The 22,007-nt window shown below is 37.8% G+C and overlaps 1 protein-coding gene across 3 annotated transcripts in view; it reads right to left on the bottom strand.

The window, feature by feature from the left end:
• Positions 1-14,584, bottom strand: part of LOC146000070 (uncharacterized) — an 86,063-nt gene extending 71,479 nt beyond the window's left edge. The window contains exons 1-3 of one of the 3 annotated variants that reach the window (XM_083137397.1): positions 14,509-14,584; positions 12,585-12,725; positions 4,674-4,736 (exon numbers count right to left, since the gene is read on the bottom strand). In XM_083137397.1, the coding sequence (XP_082993523.1) occupies positions 4,674-4,736; positions 12,585-12,701 (180 nt within the window). In that variant the 5' untranslated portion in view covers positions 12,702-12,725; positions 14,509-14,584. Of the gene's footprint in view, positions 1-4,673; positions 4,737-12,574; positions 12,726-14,283 lie in introns of all 3 variants that reach the window. The other 2 variants (XM_083137396.1, XM_083137398.1) reach the window with 2 other exon arrangements.
• Positions 14,585-22,007: the final 7,423 nt, after the last annotated feature.

Raw genomic sequence — 22,007 nt, forward strand, 5'->3', positions numbered from 1 at the left:
TTAAAAGGTGTTAATTCCCATGTTGGCCACTAGATGGAAGGTGTAGATAGCTTGCTGGCATCTACCGGATTCCCATGACACTACGTAGTTGACACCTTTCCAGTGGTACTTGTGGTCATTGAGCGAGTGTAGTGCCAAAACTTACAGAGCGTTTGTGTTGTGAATACATTCTGTTCATGTTTTAGTGTTTTCCATCGTGTGAAGAACGACAAGATGAGTGACGACAAGCTTAGACAACAGTATAGAGGAGGAGGAGGAGGAAATGGATGTGAGTGAAAGTGACACAACAGTAAACAGTGTGTGTACTGACGAGACAGATACAGATAGTTGTGGTGGTGTACAGTCGCCTTCCAAAATCTTTGCTTTGGTATATGATTTGTTGGGAAAGGGGTACTGTTTGACAATGGACAATTATTATAACTCACCACAACTTGCAGATCTGTTGATTTCTAAAAAGACTGATGCATTTGGAACACTGAAACGCAGTAGGAAAGATCTACCAGGCTCTAAGAACAGCCAAATTGAAGAAAGGTGAAGAAGTAGGGTTGCAATGCGGCAAAGTGACAGTCTTGAAATGGAAAGATAAGAAGGATGTGACATTGTTGTCAACCATCCATTCTGTTGAAATGATGACTTTAACACATCACAAAGCAAAAATTAAACCACGAGTGGTGGTCGATTACAACAACAAAATGCGTGTTGATCAGCATCTTGCTTCGTACGCCACACCAACGAAGCGTGGCAAAAAGTATTATAAAAAGATTTTCTTTCATCTGTTGGATCTGTCTCTTTGGAATTCAACATTAAAATGTGAAGACATTTTATTTTCCACAGTTTATATGCTATTTTGAAACATTTGTAGTACTTTCCATGTATGTACGAGTTAACTCGGGTTAATAATTATGGAGGTTTTTTGAATAGTTTCGTAACCTTATTTGACCCCAAAAATAGAATTTCATTACTGTTCCTTAATTGCCGATATCGGTACATTACAAACACACAATAAAAAAATGTGTAAAATATGGACCACTTTTGGGAAAATAATGTGTCAGGCAAGTGGTTAATAAGTAAACAATGTAGATATTATGTGATTATGTTAATGAGGTATTGCTGAACTGTAATGTTTCTAACTGCAAGTAAACACATGTAATTATTCCAAAAGATTTAGTAGAGATTACAAGCAACTGATGTAATAATGTGTTACTTCTGCATCCTGTATATGCACTACAGGATGATTCTGAACAATACCAACGAACTTCAGGAGGTGATTCCTGACAGGACAAAGAACAAAAAGTCCACAAGAACATATGCCCAGAAATGCATGTTCCAAGAAAGATGGCATCACCAGTCATCATGCCGGGAGTTCCTCATAAGAGTACTAGTTGCCAAAAATGGGCATTTTGAGCAACTGGAAACGAATTTTGGTCAGTATGAGAAAACAGCCCATCAAAAATGCTGAAGTTTGTCTCCATTGTTCAGAAGCAGTCTGTATAATCGTCTTGGTGGCTGAGCATATTGAGTCCTGGACTCACAATCTTACCACCAGCAGTTCAAGTTCAGGGGTGGGCATGAGGTTTCCTAAGTGAGTGTCCATCAATTTCATCTATCATAATTCATCCCTATTGTTGATATTTGCCTAAAGAGGCATGAAAGCTAAATTATTTAAATACAAATAATACACACATTAAAAAAAACAGCCGATACGATAATCTTCCATTATCTGGGGAAAACAGTGCCCGAGCCTGTCATTTTGCATGCAAAATTTAAAATTCTATGGTTAAGTGGAAATTCCTCCCAATACTGCCAAGTTCACTTCCTAGTAGACCAGGTACTCCTGGCAAACAATTAAACTGTTTAATCTAAGCGTCAACCCCAACTAATTCCCACAAATTCTTGAACATTGTAACAATTAGAAATTGTTCAAAATATTAATATATATGCATATTATTACAATTGTTCCACATTAATTTACAACAGTTTTCCTTTAGAACATTTGAAGAATTACATCAGAATACTAAAACAGCAGTTATTTAATCACAAAATATTAGTGCAAAATAAATAAGAATTTCAAATTTTGCATGATTTCCAGTGTTACTAAGCCTTTTTGCAGACCCTGCAAGATGTTCAGACTTCAGGAAAGTAGTAGCCATCTTCAATTATTAAATTCCAACTAATATCACTGCTATCAGCCATAGCCAATGTGGATACATCAGTATTGGCTCAGCTTTTTTCCTTATGCGTTTACTGTTCAAAAAGAAACCAAACTTTTGGAAAACTAAGAAATTGGATTCAAGAGCTATTTGGACCTGTCTCCTTCAAACAACTCTCATCCACTGTCCACACACTGCTCCCCGAGTTTCTTTCAGTCCTGGAATGGACTGTAGGTCCCGCAGCGAATTTTCTTTGATCTCTTCTATTGTCTGGAATCTGTGACCTTTGAGGATTAATTTCAACTTGAGAAGAGGAAGAAGTCTGCTGGTGCCAAATCAAGGAAGTAGGCCAGTTGTAGGACAACAGGTGTTTGGTGCTTTGCCAAAAACTTACGGACAACGAGTGAGGAATAAGCACATGCATTATTGTGATGAACCATCCAGGACTTGTTCTGCCACATCTGTGGCCTATTGCACCACCCCTATTATTGTAATCGTTGTAATGTAGAATTCTACATTCACTGTGGAACCATGTGGCACAAACTGTGAATGGACGATCCCCTGCCAGTTGAAGAACATGATCAACATCATTTTAACATGGGATCTACTCATTCGTCATCCATGATGATATTCGACCCGACCTGAAACTACGTACCATTCGTGATACTGTGTTGGACTGGAACATTACTCATCATAGAATGTCACACATCTCTTTGAAAGTTTTCTGCAATTTCACACAGAATTTCACATATAGTTGCTACTCTTCCAGTTTCTTAATGGTAGGGTAACTGAAAATTGCCGTGGACACTCAACACACCTGCACTCATCGTGATCTGCTCTGTTACTTAGATTAGCAACAGCTTTGAAACTGGGCCAAGTTAATAACTAAGGACACCACTAGGCACCACCAATCTTCAACAAATATACAGGGTGACTGGTAATTAGATGTATTCCCTGAAAGGGGTTAAAGTAGAGACAATTTGCAATAAATTTGACCATATGATACCCCGTCCAAAAATTAGTAGTTTTCGAGATAATCGAATTTCTATTGTTTCTTTTAAAAATGACAATTTTCCACATAAAAAGATGAATTGAGAAAAAACTGCTCATTGTATGGAACTTATTTCAGCGTTTTCTGATAGCTAACAAATAAGTGGTTCGTTGAAAAAAAAGTTTTTCCCAAATAACAATCACATGTAAGTAACGGGTGGGTCTAAACTTACAAGTGATGATAAAAAATGCACTCTTAGTTTACTTGGCAACGTATTAATAACAAAAATGGTATGACACGAAGCATACAAATTACTTAAATTACTTCCTTGTACCTTGTTGGAAAGCAGATGACACAAGGAAGTAATTTAAGTAATTTGTATGCTTCGTGTCATACAATTTTTGTTATTAATACGTTGCCAAGTAAACTAAGAGTGCATTTTTTATCATCACTTGTAAGTTTAGACCCACCCGTTACTTACATGTGATTGTTATTTGGGAAAAACTTTTTTTTCAACGAACCACTTATTTGTTAGCTATCAGAAAACGCTGAAATAAGTTCCATACAATGAGCAGTTTTTTCTGAATTCATCTTTTTATGTGGAAAATTGTCATTTTTTTAAAATAAATAATAGAAATTCGATTATCTCGAAAACTACTAATTTTCGGACGGGGTATCATATGGTCAAATTTATTGCAAATTGTCTCTACTTCAACCCCTTTCAGGGAATACATCTAATTACCAGTCACCCTGTATAAACAAATTTTGCAAAAAGAGTTTGGTTTATATTTGGACAGGTCTTGCATAACATCCAAGCGGAAAGGGCATCATTCACTTTTGTATCGAAATTTCCATTCTACAATTTCTTGAAAATATTATATTATGGGGACCAACTAATATGAAAACTTAGTCTATGCCAATAAAGTACCAATATAAAATTTGCCAGCAGAGATAAGCAAGATTTACAGATCTGGTATAGAATTACAAATTTTCCGTGAAGAACCTAATTGGTTCATTAGCCTGGTAACTGCAATACCTTTGTCTTAGAAAAAGGAATTACATATTTACGCATTTACTTTACAGAAGTAGGGTATATGAATTATATCCTTACATTCATAAATATATTAACAAAATGGCAGAATATTACACTAAATTGCAGACTATTTTATACAATGTTAAGCGGCCCTAGAACAAAGAATTTATAATACAGGAAAAATTTGAAACCCAGAAAAAATATTTATGTCATGTTTTATTGGATTTGATTGATTGATTTGTTGTTTAAGTCCACTTTATGCACAGTAAGGCTAATCGGAACTGAACCTACAGTTTAAAGTGGGATCCGCACCACTTGTGCCTCCACCAGGTATTGAACCCAGGACCCCTTCATTACAAGGTGATGATACCACTGTGCCATCGGGGAGGCCCCCCTTGTTCTATTGGAACTGGGAAGATTAATGTAAGGACTGGGAATTAAAATTGAGGGCCTACTGTACAGACACTAACTTTTGAGCATATTCTCATTTAATTCTTACCTTCTCCTGGAAGTTACTGCCATTCTTTCTGGATTTTGTTCTTCTGCTAGAGAGCTTCTCCTTCTGAAACAAGTTATTTCATATTTAATAATATTTGTCATCCATGTACATAAATACATGTTGCATGTTTTATCACTAAACCAAAATGACACATATTACAGGGTGGCCAATATAGGATCATGATAAAATTCAAGTATAATTTCTGGTTTACAAGGCGAAGTTTCCAAAAATTCAAGGAATCAAGCAGATGTTTTCTCTATTTCAACCTTAAGTATTACTGCCTTTCAATACCCCCTCCCCTCCCCTCCACACAAATGCATTAACAATGTAAAAGGTACGTGTGATTCCAGTGTATCCAAATATTTTCTTTCAATTCAATTAAACAGTATATATGAAGTGGTGCAGTGGCTAGCACACCGCAAAGTAATAAGCACATCTGCCAGCATTTAGACTCACAGCTGTTCGCTGGCTTGCCACTGGACACGTCAGTGCTTCACTATCCAGATAGCACGGGTTTGTGAAGTGTTAACAAGTGTTTTAGATTGTTTTGTTTTAGTTTATGTATTTCTGGTGCTTTTCTGCAGTCTAATAATGCCACACTATCTGTACGATTTAAAACAACGAATTGTTATGTACGACTCTTATGTTATTACAAAATCTTGTAAGAAAGTTCAAATCCATTTTGTAGCAGAATTCCTAAATGTTCTCAATGCATACAGAGTGTGTGTTCGGATACTTGTGAACAAATTTAGGATTTGATTTGAAGGATTTGAATTTAAAATTTTGGGAGCATCAGCACTTCGGCTATTTTGCTCCCGTCACATTATACGGGGGCCAGCCCCTTATCATTACAAATAACAACTCTAACGTTGCATTGCTAAAAATCTTAAAATGTTCTGACTTCTGTTAAAAGCTGAGGCTGCAAATGGGCACTCAGCACACACAAGGACAAAAAACAGGACAACACATATAAAATTATACTGGCCATAGTGCCAGTCGCCAGAGCCTCGTTCGTCTTTAGTCCAGGGTGCACTACGTGGAAGTGAGGTTGACTTTTGGGCGCCTATGTGGAAGGTACCCCTTACACCCCGTGAACAAATTTAGGGAAACGAGGTCTTTTCTTGATAAGAAGCGAGGGTAAAATAGTGTGAGAGAAGAGAAACTAGACAAAATTGGAGCACGACTGGAACATACTCCTCAAAAATCCCTTGCACAAGAAACAGAAATTTTCATGTTGTCTGCGTGGCAAGCTACCAAGCTTTTAAAACCTGAAGCCACACATTAGAAAAAATGAAAGAAAATATCAGAAGAGAAAATGAAGCAATTTTGAAAGAGAAACTGATACGTGTTACTGAAAATTTCCTACAAATATGGCGTAAATGTGTCGATGCAGGAGTACATAATTTCCAACACCTCTTGGAACCAGGTACATGATCATTTTAATCGTGACTGTACATGCAATTGTAGGAGCTTTTTTCATTACATAGCATACATTATATTTCATTCCAGTTACGTGAATGTTGCATCCAGTTCGCCGGCAGACACACTTTTACTTTCCGGTGAACTAGCTAGCGCTCCACGACCACCTCGGCTATATATAATTTAAGGTGCGGAGTTTACATTTGCAATTTCACATACTCATGACTCGAAATACATCTACAAATACAAGTCACAAATGTTACGGGATATACTAATCTACAGAAAATTGTTCATTGTACAAGAACTCAAATTTACTTCAACTTCAAAATATTATATCTCGCAATAATCTTCCATCTGTCAGGTAAATTCTTCTGCAAAGGACACTAACAAAGTAAACGGATTGAGATAATTCTGTTTTATATTCCACATAGCATTCTTTTATTTTCCTTACTCATAAAAATAAAAGGTAAACTGTGAATAAGTTGTCTCAGGGCATTTATAAATATGTATAAATTCAATGGGATTTGGATTAATACAAGTTGCATTTTTTTTCACCTGAACGGAGAAAAATTCACACAGAATTCAAGAATAATTCCCGGAGCCAATAATTCATACATAATTCCTGGAACTTGCAGTGAGTAGCCACCCTGTATTGCTAATATGAACTGCCCCACAGATGCCAGCTTCCGAGGATAAGATTTCACACACTCATTCCAGTGGCATATTCTGAAAATTTGATCAGGTTTAAAGCAAAAAAAATATTTATTGCATATATTTATTATACACCTGGTCTAGATTAATTAGATGCAATAGAAGCAAAATACCAAGGCAGGTATGCAAGTAAAAACAACTTCCACTTTCCGGAAATTCTGTATTTTTCACAAAATCTCACTTTTCACCTGAAATTTTACCTAGATTTCCTTCCACCGAAGAAAATTTCCCTTCGTGTAGAAACACTGCCTTTGCCAAGGGAGGCACAGAAAGGAGGAAGGAAGAACAAGTTTTCTTCTGGCAATGCTGGCCACATGTTTTTAAATAGCCAGTTGCTTTGACTCCCTCGCCCTTGCTGTGTACAATCAGTGAGGAAACCCAGTCATCAGAAGGGTGTGATGGTGAACGATCAGTGGCATTCATAAACCAGTCTGTCAGTTCTTTAAATAATATGCTTAAGGCAAGGAGGGACAATTTCCCCTAGGTCTTTCTCGCTGACCAGCTGCTGATCACTGTTGCCAACTTCGCTCTTTTGGAGCCAGATCTGGCTCTTTCGTGCACTCGTTTGACTGTGAACTGTGGCACCCGCCCTCTGCCCCACCATGATGCCACAACTGGCTCCGGCCCATAAAGACCAACCTTTGCCATTAATGTACATTTTGCATGTGACGTAATATTCATATATAGGCTGGCTTTCCTCCCCAGGTATTTTTATATATAGCGCTGTGGCTAAGGTGAAGATGACAATATTATTATTCGGGAATACTTTATTTTCGATTTCATATGAACATCATTGGATTATTGAGATAGGTGATGTCGCCAAATCTAGGCGGTGAAAACTTAAAGGTAATAGCAGCGCCTCCACCCCTCTCACACCTAAAATAACATTAGGAGGAACTTTATGCAGCCTTCGTTAATCTAGCACCTTGAAAGTCATCTTTAGCTCTACTAACGGTGAAATGTAGCTCTTTTATGCACAACATGTTTGGCAACACTGCCAGGATGGCCGTAGGAGGCAAGGAGAAATGCATTAGGTTTATGGGACCATTATTTTATTCATTCTCTTGGGAATATCAAACATTCAATGTCATAGAAAAGTACATGGACGGAAAAGGACACGTTGAAGAACAATGTCATAGTAGAAGGAAGAGTCGAAACTCCCATTTGATTAGTCGTAATTTGAAGTTGAAGTTCATTTTCCATAAGGAATACATGGGATTCTGTAAATACTTATTAATCATATTTTTTAAACATTGTATCTAGCTTACTAATGAACTTGAACAACAGTTTCTGCTTGCAACATGGAGAGAAATTCATACTCTCTCGCATAATAAACCCTTTTTTAAATAGCAGTGCCCAATCTGACGATATTGAAATAAATGCACAACTAGTGTGTAATTGTCCCTCCTCGCCTTGGATTTATTTAAATATCACCCGAATGGGCACTGCTACTAAAAAGAAAACAAAAAAAAAAACTGGATGTATCCAAGAATATGAATTGCTCTCCATGTTGCAAGTGGAAGCATTTTTTATGTTGATTATTAAGTTGGACACGATGTTTGAAAAATATGATAAATAAGAATTTTCAGAATCCCATGTATTCCTTATGGGGAATCAACTTTAACATCAAGAGCCTGGGAAGAGCCCCGTGGAAACTGTACCACTTGCCCTTAAATTCTGGTTTAGAATATTGTTTTAATTTTAAGTTTACCCAATATATAATGAGCAATTACCCATATACACTATGTGGCCACTGAATTATGACTACCCACCTAGTAGTGTGTTGGACCACCTTTTGCTTTTATGACAGCAGATATCCAACGTGGCATGGATTCCACAAGCTGTCTGGAGTAGTCCACAGGTATTGATACCCATGCTGAGTCCAATGCAGCCTTCAGTGCTGGGATTGATGTCTCCTGGCGCTTATTGTGCCTCTCCACGTAATCACAGATATGCTCTATCGGATTTAAATCTGGCAAATTCGGAGAACATACCATGTGTTGGAAGTCAGATGAGTGTTCCTCAAACCAATCCCGTACCACACAATCCCGATGGTATGTTGCATTATCATCCTGGAATATACCAGAACCATCAGGGAATAAATGCAACATAATGATATATACTGTGTCTGCTAGGAGACGACAATATACCTGACCAGTGCAGCGGTGCTCTACATGGTCCAATGGTCCAAGTTCTTGCCATGTGAACATTTCCCGACTTTCATTGCACGCAGTGGTGGTAATAACTCAATGGCCAGACGGTGTATTAAAACTAAATGTTTAAAAATATATGAAAAAATTGTTTTAGTGGTCATAAATGTGGTAACATGGAGACTATGTCACAGTCATTCTAGTTCAGATTCATCTATTTGAGTCAAGAGTTGCCGTGAACTTGGCAAGGTATTGCATAGGCAAATAGTTAAACACACAATGTATCAATGATTACAAAATTTAGGAATTAATATGGTTTGAACCAAGCACAAAGAATAATTTCTTTATATTTGGAAATACTATTTACTAGTATTGAGAACTAGTAATGAGGAACATAATCTGTTGTATAGTTGCCAACTTGATCATATATATTCTAGAAGCAGCAAGGTTGTTTAGTCAGCAGGACATCTGAATGCCATATGGAACACCCAGGTTCAATTCCCACGGATGAATGATCAGTACCTTCACACCCCTATGTGTCTTCATGGCACAGTGCAAAGTACAGAGGTTGGGTTAGAAATTATTAAGGATGATGCTTATTATCCAATAAAATTGCATGTTTGCATATTACATAAATGCAAGACTCTGCTGCAAAGTGTTATTTAAGATCTTATGAGCTCCTTCACAATAATCCAACCCACAACACATACTAAGGAACAGCCCTTTCACATTCAATAAGGACTGAAAAAAAGAACTAGTAACAAAATAATTTTAATATTGACACCAGGGTGTCTACAAATTTATAAAAACAAATTTCCCTGACTTTTCCAGGTTTTCTAGACCAAATCCTTAGGCCAGCCACACACACGCAACATAAAGAGTCCCCTTTGCTTCCGCCAAATGAAACAAATATTTATTATTGTTGTCAGTGCTTTTTTCTGTAAATAAAGTTTTTCGTACTCTAAAAGTTGGTTTGTAATTATTATATGTTATTCTGTTCATCATAAGAACTATTCTAAATATAATTATTTTCCTGTAGTTTAAGGTTATTACAAGCATAAGAAAACAGTTTTTCTTTGTGACGTTTCAGGAGAACACACGCTCCTTTCATCAGACATTTATTTTCATTTTGACTAAAGATACAGTTATAACAATGGTTAGTATTTTTTTTAAACAAAAAGAATCTGTTATATAATGTTACATTGTTGTAATATAGCAACTTAACTGTGAAAAAGCAGTCTGTTTTATTTTTATTTCAGATTTTTTTAAAATTATGAATCCCAAATATCATCAGGCAATTCAAATTATTATTATTGTATCCAAAGTATATGTATAAACACAAGATCTGTTATTTTAGGAAATTAGGTTCTCAATTACATCTTAAGTGAACAGCACTCACGACAATATATTTTCTCTAAATTTCCGATCCACAAACTGACAGGAGACAAATTTAGTACAAGAACTTTATTATTTCCCATTCATCTATTGTTTACAAGGATTAATGTAACAAAGGATGTCGCAGCACGAAACGGAGTTCCGGCACATTCAGACTCACTTTAAGTGGCCCCCTCCAAAAGGGGAAATTTGCGTACTGCAGACACATAGTTATTCGAGAAATAAATACCAAACTGGTCTGAAGATTGTTTTTCTTGTACAATTTACGATTGTTTTGTACATTACAAGATAATTTCTAATAAGCCTATTTTTCTCATGTAATGTAATTGTATTGTAATTCAGCTCCTGTGCCACTTCATTTCATAATGCATCAATTTTGTCCTTATTAAGGTGGATCAAGCTCCATTTTTAACCTTGAGCGCACAGTCAAATCTACATATAATATGTGGTGTCAAACAACACAGTGATGAGTCACATGCAGGTGGTGCACTAAGAAGAAAGGATTCGCACATGCATAAAGCATTTTGTTGCATCGTGCTCCTGTGAGATAAAATTCCCAGGACCTGCACTGTTTTGTCGCAAACCGCCGCTACGTGACTAGAGTAAAATGTTTTGTCTGGTGTGCAGCAGCTCATAAGAGCCCCTGTTAAACGTTCCCCAAGTTCAAGTTGGTTTGCAAAAAAAATGACTCAGGCAATTTCTGTATTTAAGCATGTGTGTAGGAAGGTTACTATAATATCAACCAAACACAACCTAAAAATTGCAACAAAATAGTGGTAAATAACAACAGCCACTTACTGCAGTAGATTTCTACATGAAATTTTTTTTAAAATTACCACCATTTCCTAGAGTATTTCATATGCAATTTCTGCTGTCACTACAGGTAATACTCATATCAAACTGAAGTAGTTTGTCCACAACAAATAAAAAATACTGGTCCTTTCTTGGTTCAAAAATGCTCTTCTAGTGCACTAGTACAAAAATGTTGATTTTTCAGAAAAAAATAAATTCTTTGACTTTTCACGGTTTTCCAGACAAGTAGACGCCCTGAACACAATTATGCTAACCTGAAAATACACCAACTACTTTTATATTTGCCATATATTTGCATATTACAACCTTTGTCAGAAAAGTTCCAGGACTGAGCTCGTGAAAAATAATTTATTCACTTAGGAACTAATGGTCATAGGTTTTGTGAAAATAGTCCCCTCGGGTATCTGTACACAGCTGCCACCGTTTCTGGAGGTCATGGAAGCAAGCAGGGAAAGCTTCATCTAGGATGCTTCTCAGCACATCTGTCACAAAACCGTTTGGATTGCTACCAATATCTTCATGATGCTTCCCTTTCAGCGGTGTTTGCACACGGGGAGGCAAAAAATAATCACACGGTAACTGGTCGGGTAAATATGGGGGATGTGGTAGAGCAGATATACGATGCTTGGCCAGATATTCCTGGACTGATAAAGCAGTATGTGGCCTTGCATTGTCGTGCAATAAGAACCACTGCCCAAATGGCCACAAATCAGGACGGTGCCGCAGAATTGCTAGACGCAAATGTTTCAGGACGTCAAAATAAAGGATTTTGTTTATCGTTTGTCCTTCAGGCGCACCAAGCCTTTAGCATGAAAAAATGAGATTAACATTGTCTTTGGATCATCTTGCACTGAATCTCTGCCAGGGTTCGCCAAGGTGGACCCAGCACGAAAAAACCCAGCAGGTTTTCAGTGATTTATGAAATGAAGGAACGTCATAGAGGTGTATACTAATGAAGATTGCATTTGAGATTCTTAGAATGCGATCACGACTGTCATTATAACTCGAGATTAATTTTGCTATTTAAATGCACAACACTTGTAATATTGAAATGAAGTAGAATGAAATATCAGAGCTCAGTGCACCAATACAAACGTTTAATCTGTATTAAGAAGTTACTTAGGCCTATATTAAGCTGTAGATTCTGCAGGTATTTTTAGACAAAAGATTCCAATATGTATGTTGAACCAGGGGTGCCCATCCCCCCAAAAGGTAGAACATCACCCCCCCCCCCCCGATCTCGACATGGGTTCAAATCTGACAGTTCACACCAAAAATATGGAAGTGTTAACCACTTAGCTATGAGAAAGAAAATAAAAGGAATCATTCCTAAAATTATGAAATCCTTGAGCACATCATCAAATAAGTGAGCATCAATATAACAAATTATAAGGTGTAAACACTAATGGTTACATTTTCTTACTTCAGTTCTCCCATGATGACTTGTTTCATGAGGATGATAAGCATCAAACTTCTTTCTTCTACATTTTAGTCGGTCTGAGTTATTCCTGGATGGTATGTCCATGGAACAACAAGTCATTTCATATCAATAGGTACGTGGAATCTACAAAATAAAATGACAATAAATGTAACAGTGAATCAACTTATAATGGATGCATACAAGGCATCTTTTGGTACTTGTTGCCTCACAATTTGCCATTGAAGGTACCAGGATAAAATTTTAAAATTTGTGAGATTTTTTTTGTTTTCTCTATTATCATTCATCCTCATTTTTTCAATGAACTAACAAAGGTACAAAAATTGTGCAAAATAAGCGAAGTACAAACAAATTGTAGATACGCAAGGATCCTAAGTATCCACACAAGAAAGTGAACATTTATAATTTTATGAAACAAAATCGATCTTGTGGCAATCGTGCATCTCCACAACCTGACAACAATACAAATTATGGTATAATTTAACAATACAGGGAATTTCTCCAATTTGTTTGAAACTTCGGATACTTACTAATTTGGGTCTCCTAATCACGAATCTGCACTTAAAATTTGGCGCTCACGTATAGAATTTCCTGAATTATGGCTAGCCCCACAAACCATTGGCGCGTGGTTAGTTTAGGCTAGGTTAGGTTAGGAATCATAGTTAAAAAAATTTAGGGTCGTAGTAATATCAGGAATATGTATATTTCGTTCTTTAAGTATTCGAAACGGAAAATCTTGTGATAAATAATGAGCAATTGTGCATTGTCGGTTGCGATGACTGACCGTCTAATTTTGCAAGTTTGACCGTGAGCGCCAAATTTTAACTTCAAATTCGTGATTAGGAGCCCTAATTTACTTATTGTGTTCTCATGCAGGAAGCAAAATGGCGGCAGCAGCAATAGCGCGTCGGAAATAGATTTTCGTACAAAACCACATGCATTCGCATAAAAATGAATCAAAATTACATTCCCGAACATCAACAACGCTACAGAAAATGATTTGCGTAAGTACTTTCTCCTGTAAATTTGAAGAAATCTGTCTCAGGTATAGTAAAGTGTTACCGAAATATTTAGACTCAATAATATTTGAGAATTTTCACAATCACTTCAATACAAGTGAAACAAACTGAATAAGAGTCACTTTGATTTCCTTTGTGTATGCTATGGTTTCTCGATAACTCCTTTTAACTAGTTGCTTGGCATGAAAGTGGGCACGTACAATGAAATGAGAAACTGATATCTGATGCAGAAGAGCTAACCCCCGGCCCCCTCTACTCACTTGTTAGTGTGTTGCACGCTAGAAATTACTTGTTTCTAAAGTATCTTCATATATAAAACGATCTCCTTCCCTTGCGAAATTATGCAACAACAACAAGACGCTTTTATAATATCAAATGCAAAGTTATCATGTACATTTATTGCCACAATGACAGACACGAGCAATGGGTACTTGTTTCTACAGCCATGATGCACATAGCACCTCATTTGGAAGATACAATAGATGTCAGCAGAGCTGCTGGTAGAGATGCCCTGGCATCCCCGTGTGACAGTGATCTTAAGACAACTTTACATTACACAATCGGAACCTGCACCTGTTGTTTGTTGTTGCCGTCATTGTAGGTTTCATTATCTTTTTTTAATTTTAAATGACCACTTAATTTCAATTTTAAAAGTGTTTATGTACCTTCTTCCAACTAGTATCACCATCTTTCCTCCACAAAATAAAGTTTAAGTAAGTACATCTCAACTTGGGTAGACTGAGAGAAGAACACAAAACAATTTTTATCTCGATCAAATCGTCCGTCACTTTCGCTCAGCAGTTACTTTAGGAAAACTGCACATAAAGAAACCTTCTGAGAAATATAATTAAGCAATTAATAAGCTGCACATAATAATTTTCAATAATTACAAAATAGTAAGCGAACAGCGAACTTGAACACGATTCATCTTCTTCTTCTTCTTCATGCCCCTCACCGCTTGAATGGTAGTAGTCTTGGGCAACGGTCTGAGAACATTGAGGGCTAGAAGTTCGCGCACTATATTAATATTGAACACGATTCATAAATAAAGCTCAGCAATGTTGCCGCCAGTGCGCATCAATTTTTCCACCAGATACAGTGTTGCCCTACAGACGTAGTCAAAAGGTCCTTACGCCAAATAAAACGACTGAAAAACACCACCTCATGTGCATGAAAAACAGAAAATAAAATATACACATTTACTTACCAAATCTTTCTGCTCTATGTTTTCACAATTTATGAATAACGTTGAGTCGTTTACTGGTGATTATGTTATTTGAATGGTGATGCTGTATAGACCGTGTTAAAAATTGTCCTATAACCTACATCTAAAGCTCCTATCACACGGAACTGATTTCTAGTTGGAATGCTCTAGTTGACGCTGGACTGGCTACCCATTTGTTAGTTTTCGCCTCACACGGTACTTGTTATACCGTGCTTGTCGATAGTCTTTCGTTCCCATAATGGCGGCCGCGCGAGATGTAAACAACGTATCACTTCACACTTTTAAAATACGATAACTATTCAATATCGCTTCGTATTAAATGGTTTTAGGTAGAGAAGAATGGCGCTGATTAAATACATACTTTACAACGTTTACTGTACACGTATGGAAGAATATTTTAGCTTTTTCAATTGTACACATGCCTCTCGTGTTGTATGCACTCGGAAGCCACAGACAAAAAAAGGCTACTTTACAAACTCACAGATTATCTTCACATGGCCAAACTCTGCTCTGATTGGCTGTTCCACAGAATCTAGTCGAAAAAGTTAGTAGCAATTAGAACATGTCCTATTCCTCAAAACCAGTCAAGCAGTCAGCCAGGCGGCCATGATTACTACCCAGAAAGTCAGTTCATCGCCAACTAGGGCATTCTAACTAGAAATCCAGTTCCGTGTGATAGGGGCTTAATCTGTGTTGGTGAAGTCTTGCCCGGTCCCCCAGGAACTTCCGGTTTAATCCAGTCCCCGTTGTTGCCAGTGCAGATTCACCGGCATAAGAAGTAAGAAATGAGCGCTTGTTTTCATCAGTTATGCGACGATAGTCAAGAAAGGTATTTGTTAAAGTTCTACTACAGTATGTAACATTGTTATTCGTACACATAGAATTTCCGAGGAAAAAATGTCATATCTACTAGTAAATATAATCATTTTCATATGTACCTGAAAATTAATGTTAATGAACGTTTCACCAATAAATGTCAATAAAAATGTATGTTCAAAGTGTATAAACAGAGCATATAATTTGTGTGAAAAGAGAAAAACACGCTGTTTCATGCAACATTGTTATTCGTACAGTCAAGAGTTTCAATCTTCCTCGCATACAACGCCACCGCTATTCGGGCGATTTCGTGCAGTTTGCAACCTCGTTAACAAGTTTGAACATGCAGGCGCGCTCCCCGTCAAGCTGAATGCTGGCGTAGGTATTGTTGTAGGCCTATCGTCTATCTATCAGCGTGTTCGAAATGGGCAAGTTGAAGGAATTTAGTTTCGATCTGAAGGATGTTATTATAAATTTGGCCCTTAGAGGTTATTCGTTAAGAAAAAATTGGACAAACAGTCAATAAATCACACTCCACAGTTCAATACAAAGTAAACAAATTTAGAGGAAGATTCAACACAGAATGTGCCGAGAAAACCAAAAGAGAGACGGTTGAATAAACGTGATAAACGCTTTATTTTAAAAAGTGTGCGAGAAAACCCCCGACTAAGTGTTCCTCAGTTACGACCGTTAGTAGAAAATGTTGCTGGTAAGACGATGTCCGATCAAACTGTCCGACGTGACTTGTGGAAGCTTGGATATCATGGCAGAATACCACGAAAGAGGCCGTATGCAAATAAGGTGAATCGCAGAAATAGACTTTCATTCGCGAAAGAGCACATCCACAAGGACCAGGAATTTTGGGATAGTGTCATATGGTCAAACGAGTTCAAGAATAATATATACGGGTCAGATGGGATAAATAGGGTCTGGAGAAAATCAAATATAGACAATGATCACATTAGCACAGATCCAACAGTTAAACACGGTGGTGGGTCATTAATGATTTGGGGCTGTATGTCGTCCAAAGGTGTTGGTACCATCCAATTTATTGGTGGTATCATGGATGCATATGTCTAATTGGACATATCGAAGAACAATGTAAAGCAGAGTGCCCAAAAAATGGACATTCCGCCCATCTACAGATTCCAACAAGTTAATGACAGTAAGCATAAGGCGCGAGTTAACATGAATTGACTAATATGGAATGTGCCCAAACTACTACAAACACCAGCTCAAAGTCCAGACTTAAATCCCATTCAGTATTTATGGGCTATTTTGAAAAGGCGAGTCCATAAAGCAGGCGCCAAGTCCAAACAAGAGTTGAAAACTGTTGAGAAAGCCGAGTGGAATAAAATAAGCTCTGAAACATGTCGGAAACTGGTTAATTCTATGAAGAACAGGTGTGAAGCAGTAATTAAAGCCAAAGGATTCGCATCAAAGTATTAGAACTGTCAGTCAATTTGCTCTGAATATACTTTTTTCTTTTATATTATTAAGTGTACGAATAGAAAAGTTGTACAAAAAATGGCATGTTTCTCTTTCAGTTTCATTTAATTTATTATTGTCATTGGTTATACAGAATGTGGGTAAGATTTTATGTTCCTAATGATATTAGTTATTGATTTGTAAAGAAACAATTTTGATAGAGTGTATTTACTTTCAGATATTAAAGCATTTTCTTTGAAAATCCGGGTGTACGAATAAGAATGTTACATACTGTATAAAGGAGTGGTGCGGGACAGAATTTTTTGGGTCGGGGCGGGAAATTCTTTAAATCTCGACATTCGGGACGGGGAAAATTCTCAATTCCCCGACTTTGTCGGGAAAGTTTCGGGACGGGATATGTTCGAAATTTCCCGAAGCTCTTCAAATCTCGAATTCTACACGTAATATTTCATCTCACGTGCTTGTTTTTGCACATCTGGAACAAAACCAACAATTTCCTATACGTTCCACACATACATTTACAAAGAAGAATGACCATTCGGTACTTCCCTGCTGCTTGGGATCCCGAAAAGTCCGGATCCGGACGGGAATTTTTTTTCCCGATATCGGTCCCGACTTTTCGGGATCCTGCATAACTCTACTGCAGGGACAAAAGTTGGGGGTAATAGCCCCACTTTTCCCGCCACGTCATGATCAAAATCACGCATTGTGTATTCAGATATTAGTTACCAGCTAGGAAGGTACGAAATAAAGAACTGAGAAGTTTAGATTTCTATAGTAAAACACGGGTTCTTCTTGTCACACAACAGTCTTGCTATCTTGTGCATACATAGCTAGCCTGCCTACCTAACAACGTAGGCACTTAGCGTAAAATTAGAAAAGCTTTCTCCCGTGACGTCAGAATATAAGGTTGCTCAAGTGTTGTGCAATAAGTGAGACCCGTAAAGCACGGATTAATTGACACAGATTCAATGAAAAGACAGGGTTGTCAAACAAAAAATTATCACAGACTATAAAATATCAAATACGAAATTGTGTTTTAAACACTTCTAAAAAAACGTTTTAAACATTTGTAAAAAAACAAAGCCTTGTGTTTTAAACGTTTAAAACAAAGTGTTTAAGGCCGTGTCCGAATCGGCAGCAGATGTCACCTAGAGCACCGTTTCATCCGGGGACTCAGTCAAACTCCGTTGTCCGAATTCGCGGCAGACGTGGAGTCGGAGGGGAGAACAGAGAGGCGCGACAAATGCATATTCTAACTTTCACTTTGTGCAGACAACATTTACTGATTAGAGGATGTAAAACTCAGTTACACTCAGTGACGTGCACTGAGGAGTAGCTAGTCTAGCAGAGATAGGTCAATCTTAGTCTATGGATAAATCAATATCACATCTCTAATTAGTTTCAAATCACAATATTTATTGTCTTGTTGAAGCCACAGTTCACATACAACACGTCTTTTGTCACGGGCTTCTCGTCCCTCAGCGGGCAAGACTGGAAGGAGCTACTCTAGCTGGCTCTTCCTCCGCCTCACCAGTTCCAGGTAGAAACAGCCGCCAGAAGAAAAGGGAAGATTTCTGCCTCTACTTCCCTTGCACCCTCGTTCCCCGCAGCAAAGTTGAAAGGTCGTGGTTTATGGTACCCCAATCTATCTCCTATAGGAACAGATAGGGGATTGGTTTCCCTTCGATTTGATTTGATTTGATTTGATTTGATTTAGTTTATTTTACTTCGCGTTTTGTGCCTCTTGGCTAATTTGCGAAGATGGGGATGAGTGATGAAATGATGAAATTCATGAATGGACATTCACAAACAACCAAGCCCGACCGGGATTCGAACCCGGGACCCTTGGCGTCGCAGGGTTTCCCTTCGATTCCTTTATAAATCCTCTGAAGAACTCAGGGGAGAAATTTATGCAGTACTTATGTTCTCTGTATTTACACCACAACTTTATACACGTTGTATATGTATGTATTATCATAGACTATGGCATTACTGTTCATTTTTGGAACATAACCTGCGTCCTGCTTTGCGAAAGAAGAGGGGACACTTTATGCTGAATCCTCTCATCATTTTGCAGGACAATGCTCGGGCGCATGTAGCGTAAACCTGTGGCTGATTTGTTAGCTCGATGGGGCTGGCAGATGCTCTACCAGCCCCTGTGACTTTGATTTGATCCCTAAGATGAAGCTTTCGAACTGTTCCAGAGATTCTTCAGGCAACAGACCGCTCCATTCAAACCATCAACAGAAAAACCACTGCTACAGAAATACTATGAACTCCACATCGCTAGCAACGGTTGTACACAATGCTGGTGGCTACATCGAAGGGCTGTAAAAGTTTCACAGAAGAGGTATCTCTTTTGTATCATTTGAGAATAAATAGTTGGCACTATTAAATTTCCAACCCACGTATATATTTCTTCACTATATATTGAAATGAGGTATATCAACCAGGAACACATTGATACCAAATGAGAAAAACAAAGGAGCTGCGATCATTTCAAGCAATTCACAACAATGAAATGCAATAAATGTGATGTAGACAGGAAATTATTTGTGGTTTTCCACACATACAGAAATGTCACAAATGCCAATTTTGACTAATGTACTATATTGTTTATGAAGGAATAATGACATGGGCGCCCGCAATGGGAAATACCATGTAATTCGAGTGGTGATATTTATTTGCAAATAATACTGTTTTCTGTGATTTGCAGACTGTAAGTTGCAGCAATTACTGCCATGTCGAACAAAATAAGGAAAGAATGTTTTCATCACAGACATTAGAATAATCTTGACTGCCGTCCGTAACTATAGGTGTGCAGGACGAACATTTTTTGGTCGGAACGGGATTGGAAAGGGAAATTTTTATAATCCCGTCGTTGGGGTCTGGAAAAAAATCGCCATTTATGGTGTAGTTCCTGGACGGGAATTTTCGAAATTTACGGACGCACTGAAAATTCCCTTCCCTTAAAGTGATTGTTTTTGCACTTCTGAAATACGCGTATAAACCATTATTTTCAATGTTTTACAAAATTTTAGAGCAGAATACACTAATTAACCTCTTTCCAATACGATCCCTTGGAACTTTTCGGCTGTTCTAGATCCCGAGAAGTCGTAAATCATTTTCCCAAGTCGGCATTTGAGTTCGATAATTCACGCAACGTCGTTTTGAATTAGTTTTTTATACAACAAACATGGATCATATATGTCATGATGGAGAGCAGATTCTGTTTGATATCTATGCATCTTGAAAAAGTACAATAATATAAGTAATTGTTCATCACCAAAGTGACAGATGTTTACAAGGAAACAAGGCGAATCCAGTTTCTGTTTAAATTGTGGACTCAAGCCGGAATTTGTCAACAGCGTCAAGGAATTTTCACTCAATTTCAATTTTAAGGTTTGAAAAATACATCAAATAATAAACGGTAGAATATGACAGAGGGGCAAGCTATGAAATCTTACCCTGCCTCCCTGCACCCTTGAACAATGACACAAGTTTATTGCTTAATTTGCTTAGAGGGATGTAAAGATTGTAAAAGTAAATATAATATAGCTACACACACACACACACACAAACACACACAATATGAATGCCTGTACCCGTCACAACCGTGTTACTGACTGCTAAGATCCCTCCTCGGCATCTCTGAAGACGCAAGGGGATAGGGACCCAGCTAATTCGCGTATCATTTAGTCGCTACCCCACCCCTCTCAACACACACACTTGTGGGAGAATTTTAGAATTTTATTAACTTTAAATTGTAGATGTAACTTCTAACACGTTACTTATTGTTGCTTTAACATCTGAATGTGCATATTTTTTTTATTGTTTGGGACCAAAAAAAAAGGTAAAGTGTTCCCCTGTGCATAGCACCACGCCATGAAGGCGTATAGGGGGTGTGGGGGTAACGCCCCACACTTTCTTGATCCGGTCGTGAGTGGGGGTGATGTGATCAGCATCACGCCCCTGACCGCCTTTACCCCCCAGGGTTTCCCCCAGGTACCCATGTTATTCGACGCTGGGTGGGCGCCGGGGCCGCTTTCACTTGTTTGGGACCAATAGGTATTATCAAAAATTACGATCATATGCGTTGAAGAAAAGGTAACGAAGTAGTCAGTGGCGTACACAAGGGGGGTTAACAGGTTTAATAATAATAATAATAATAATAATAATAATAATGATAACAATACTAATAATAATAATTTGCAGCATGGAGAAAAGCACAACATTCCAAACACAATCTAAGCTGCCGCAAAGTTCAATTTTTTGGCAGAAAGTCGCGCAGTGACTCTCGTGAGAATTATGAAAATTCCTTGCTTCGTCGCGCTGTGACGACGTTATTGCGAACGTTCTTCCCGGTACTGATTTCGCATCCCCTTGTGAACTCTCAAGTGATGCTGAATATACATCCACATCATTAAATAATGTCGAAGAAGTGCTTTGTGAATCACCTAGAAGTGATAAATGTGTTTTGAATTTGAATTTAAAATTTGGGTCCGTCAGCACTAAGGCTATTTTGCACCCTTCACATTATACGGGGTCCACCCCTTATCGTTACACATAACAACTCTAACCTTGCATAACTAAAATCATAAAATATTAAAATCTTCTGACTTTCGTTAAAAGCTGAGGCTGTAAAGGAGCACTCAGCACGAATAAGGACAAAACACAGGACAACACAAACACAATTATACTGGCCAGTATATGGGACCAGTCGCCAGAGCCTCGTTAGTCTGCAGTCCAGGGTGTACTACGGGGAAGTGAGGTTGACTATTGGGTGCATTACGTGGAAGGAGCACCCCTTACATACCGTGATAAATGTGTCGAAATGTCTATAAACTTGCTTTTGAATGAAAACATAGGCTCAGTGGAATTTAGCAACATGTATTC

This window comes from Lepisma saccharinum, chromosome 16 (assembly GCF_977018435.1).
Source record: "Lepisma saccharinum chromosome 16, izLepSacc3.1, whole genome shotgun sequence".
Lineage (NCBI taxonomy): Eukaryota > Metazoa > Arthropoda > Insecta > Zygentoma > Lepismatidae > Lepisma > Lepisma saccharinum.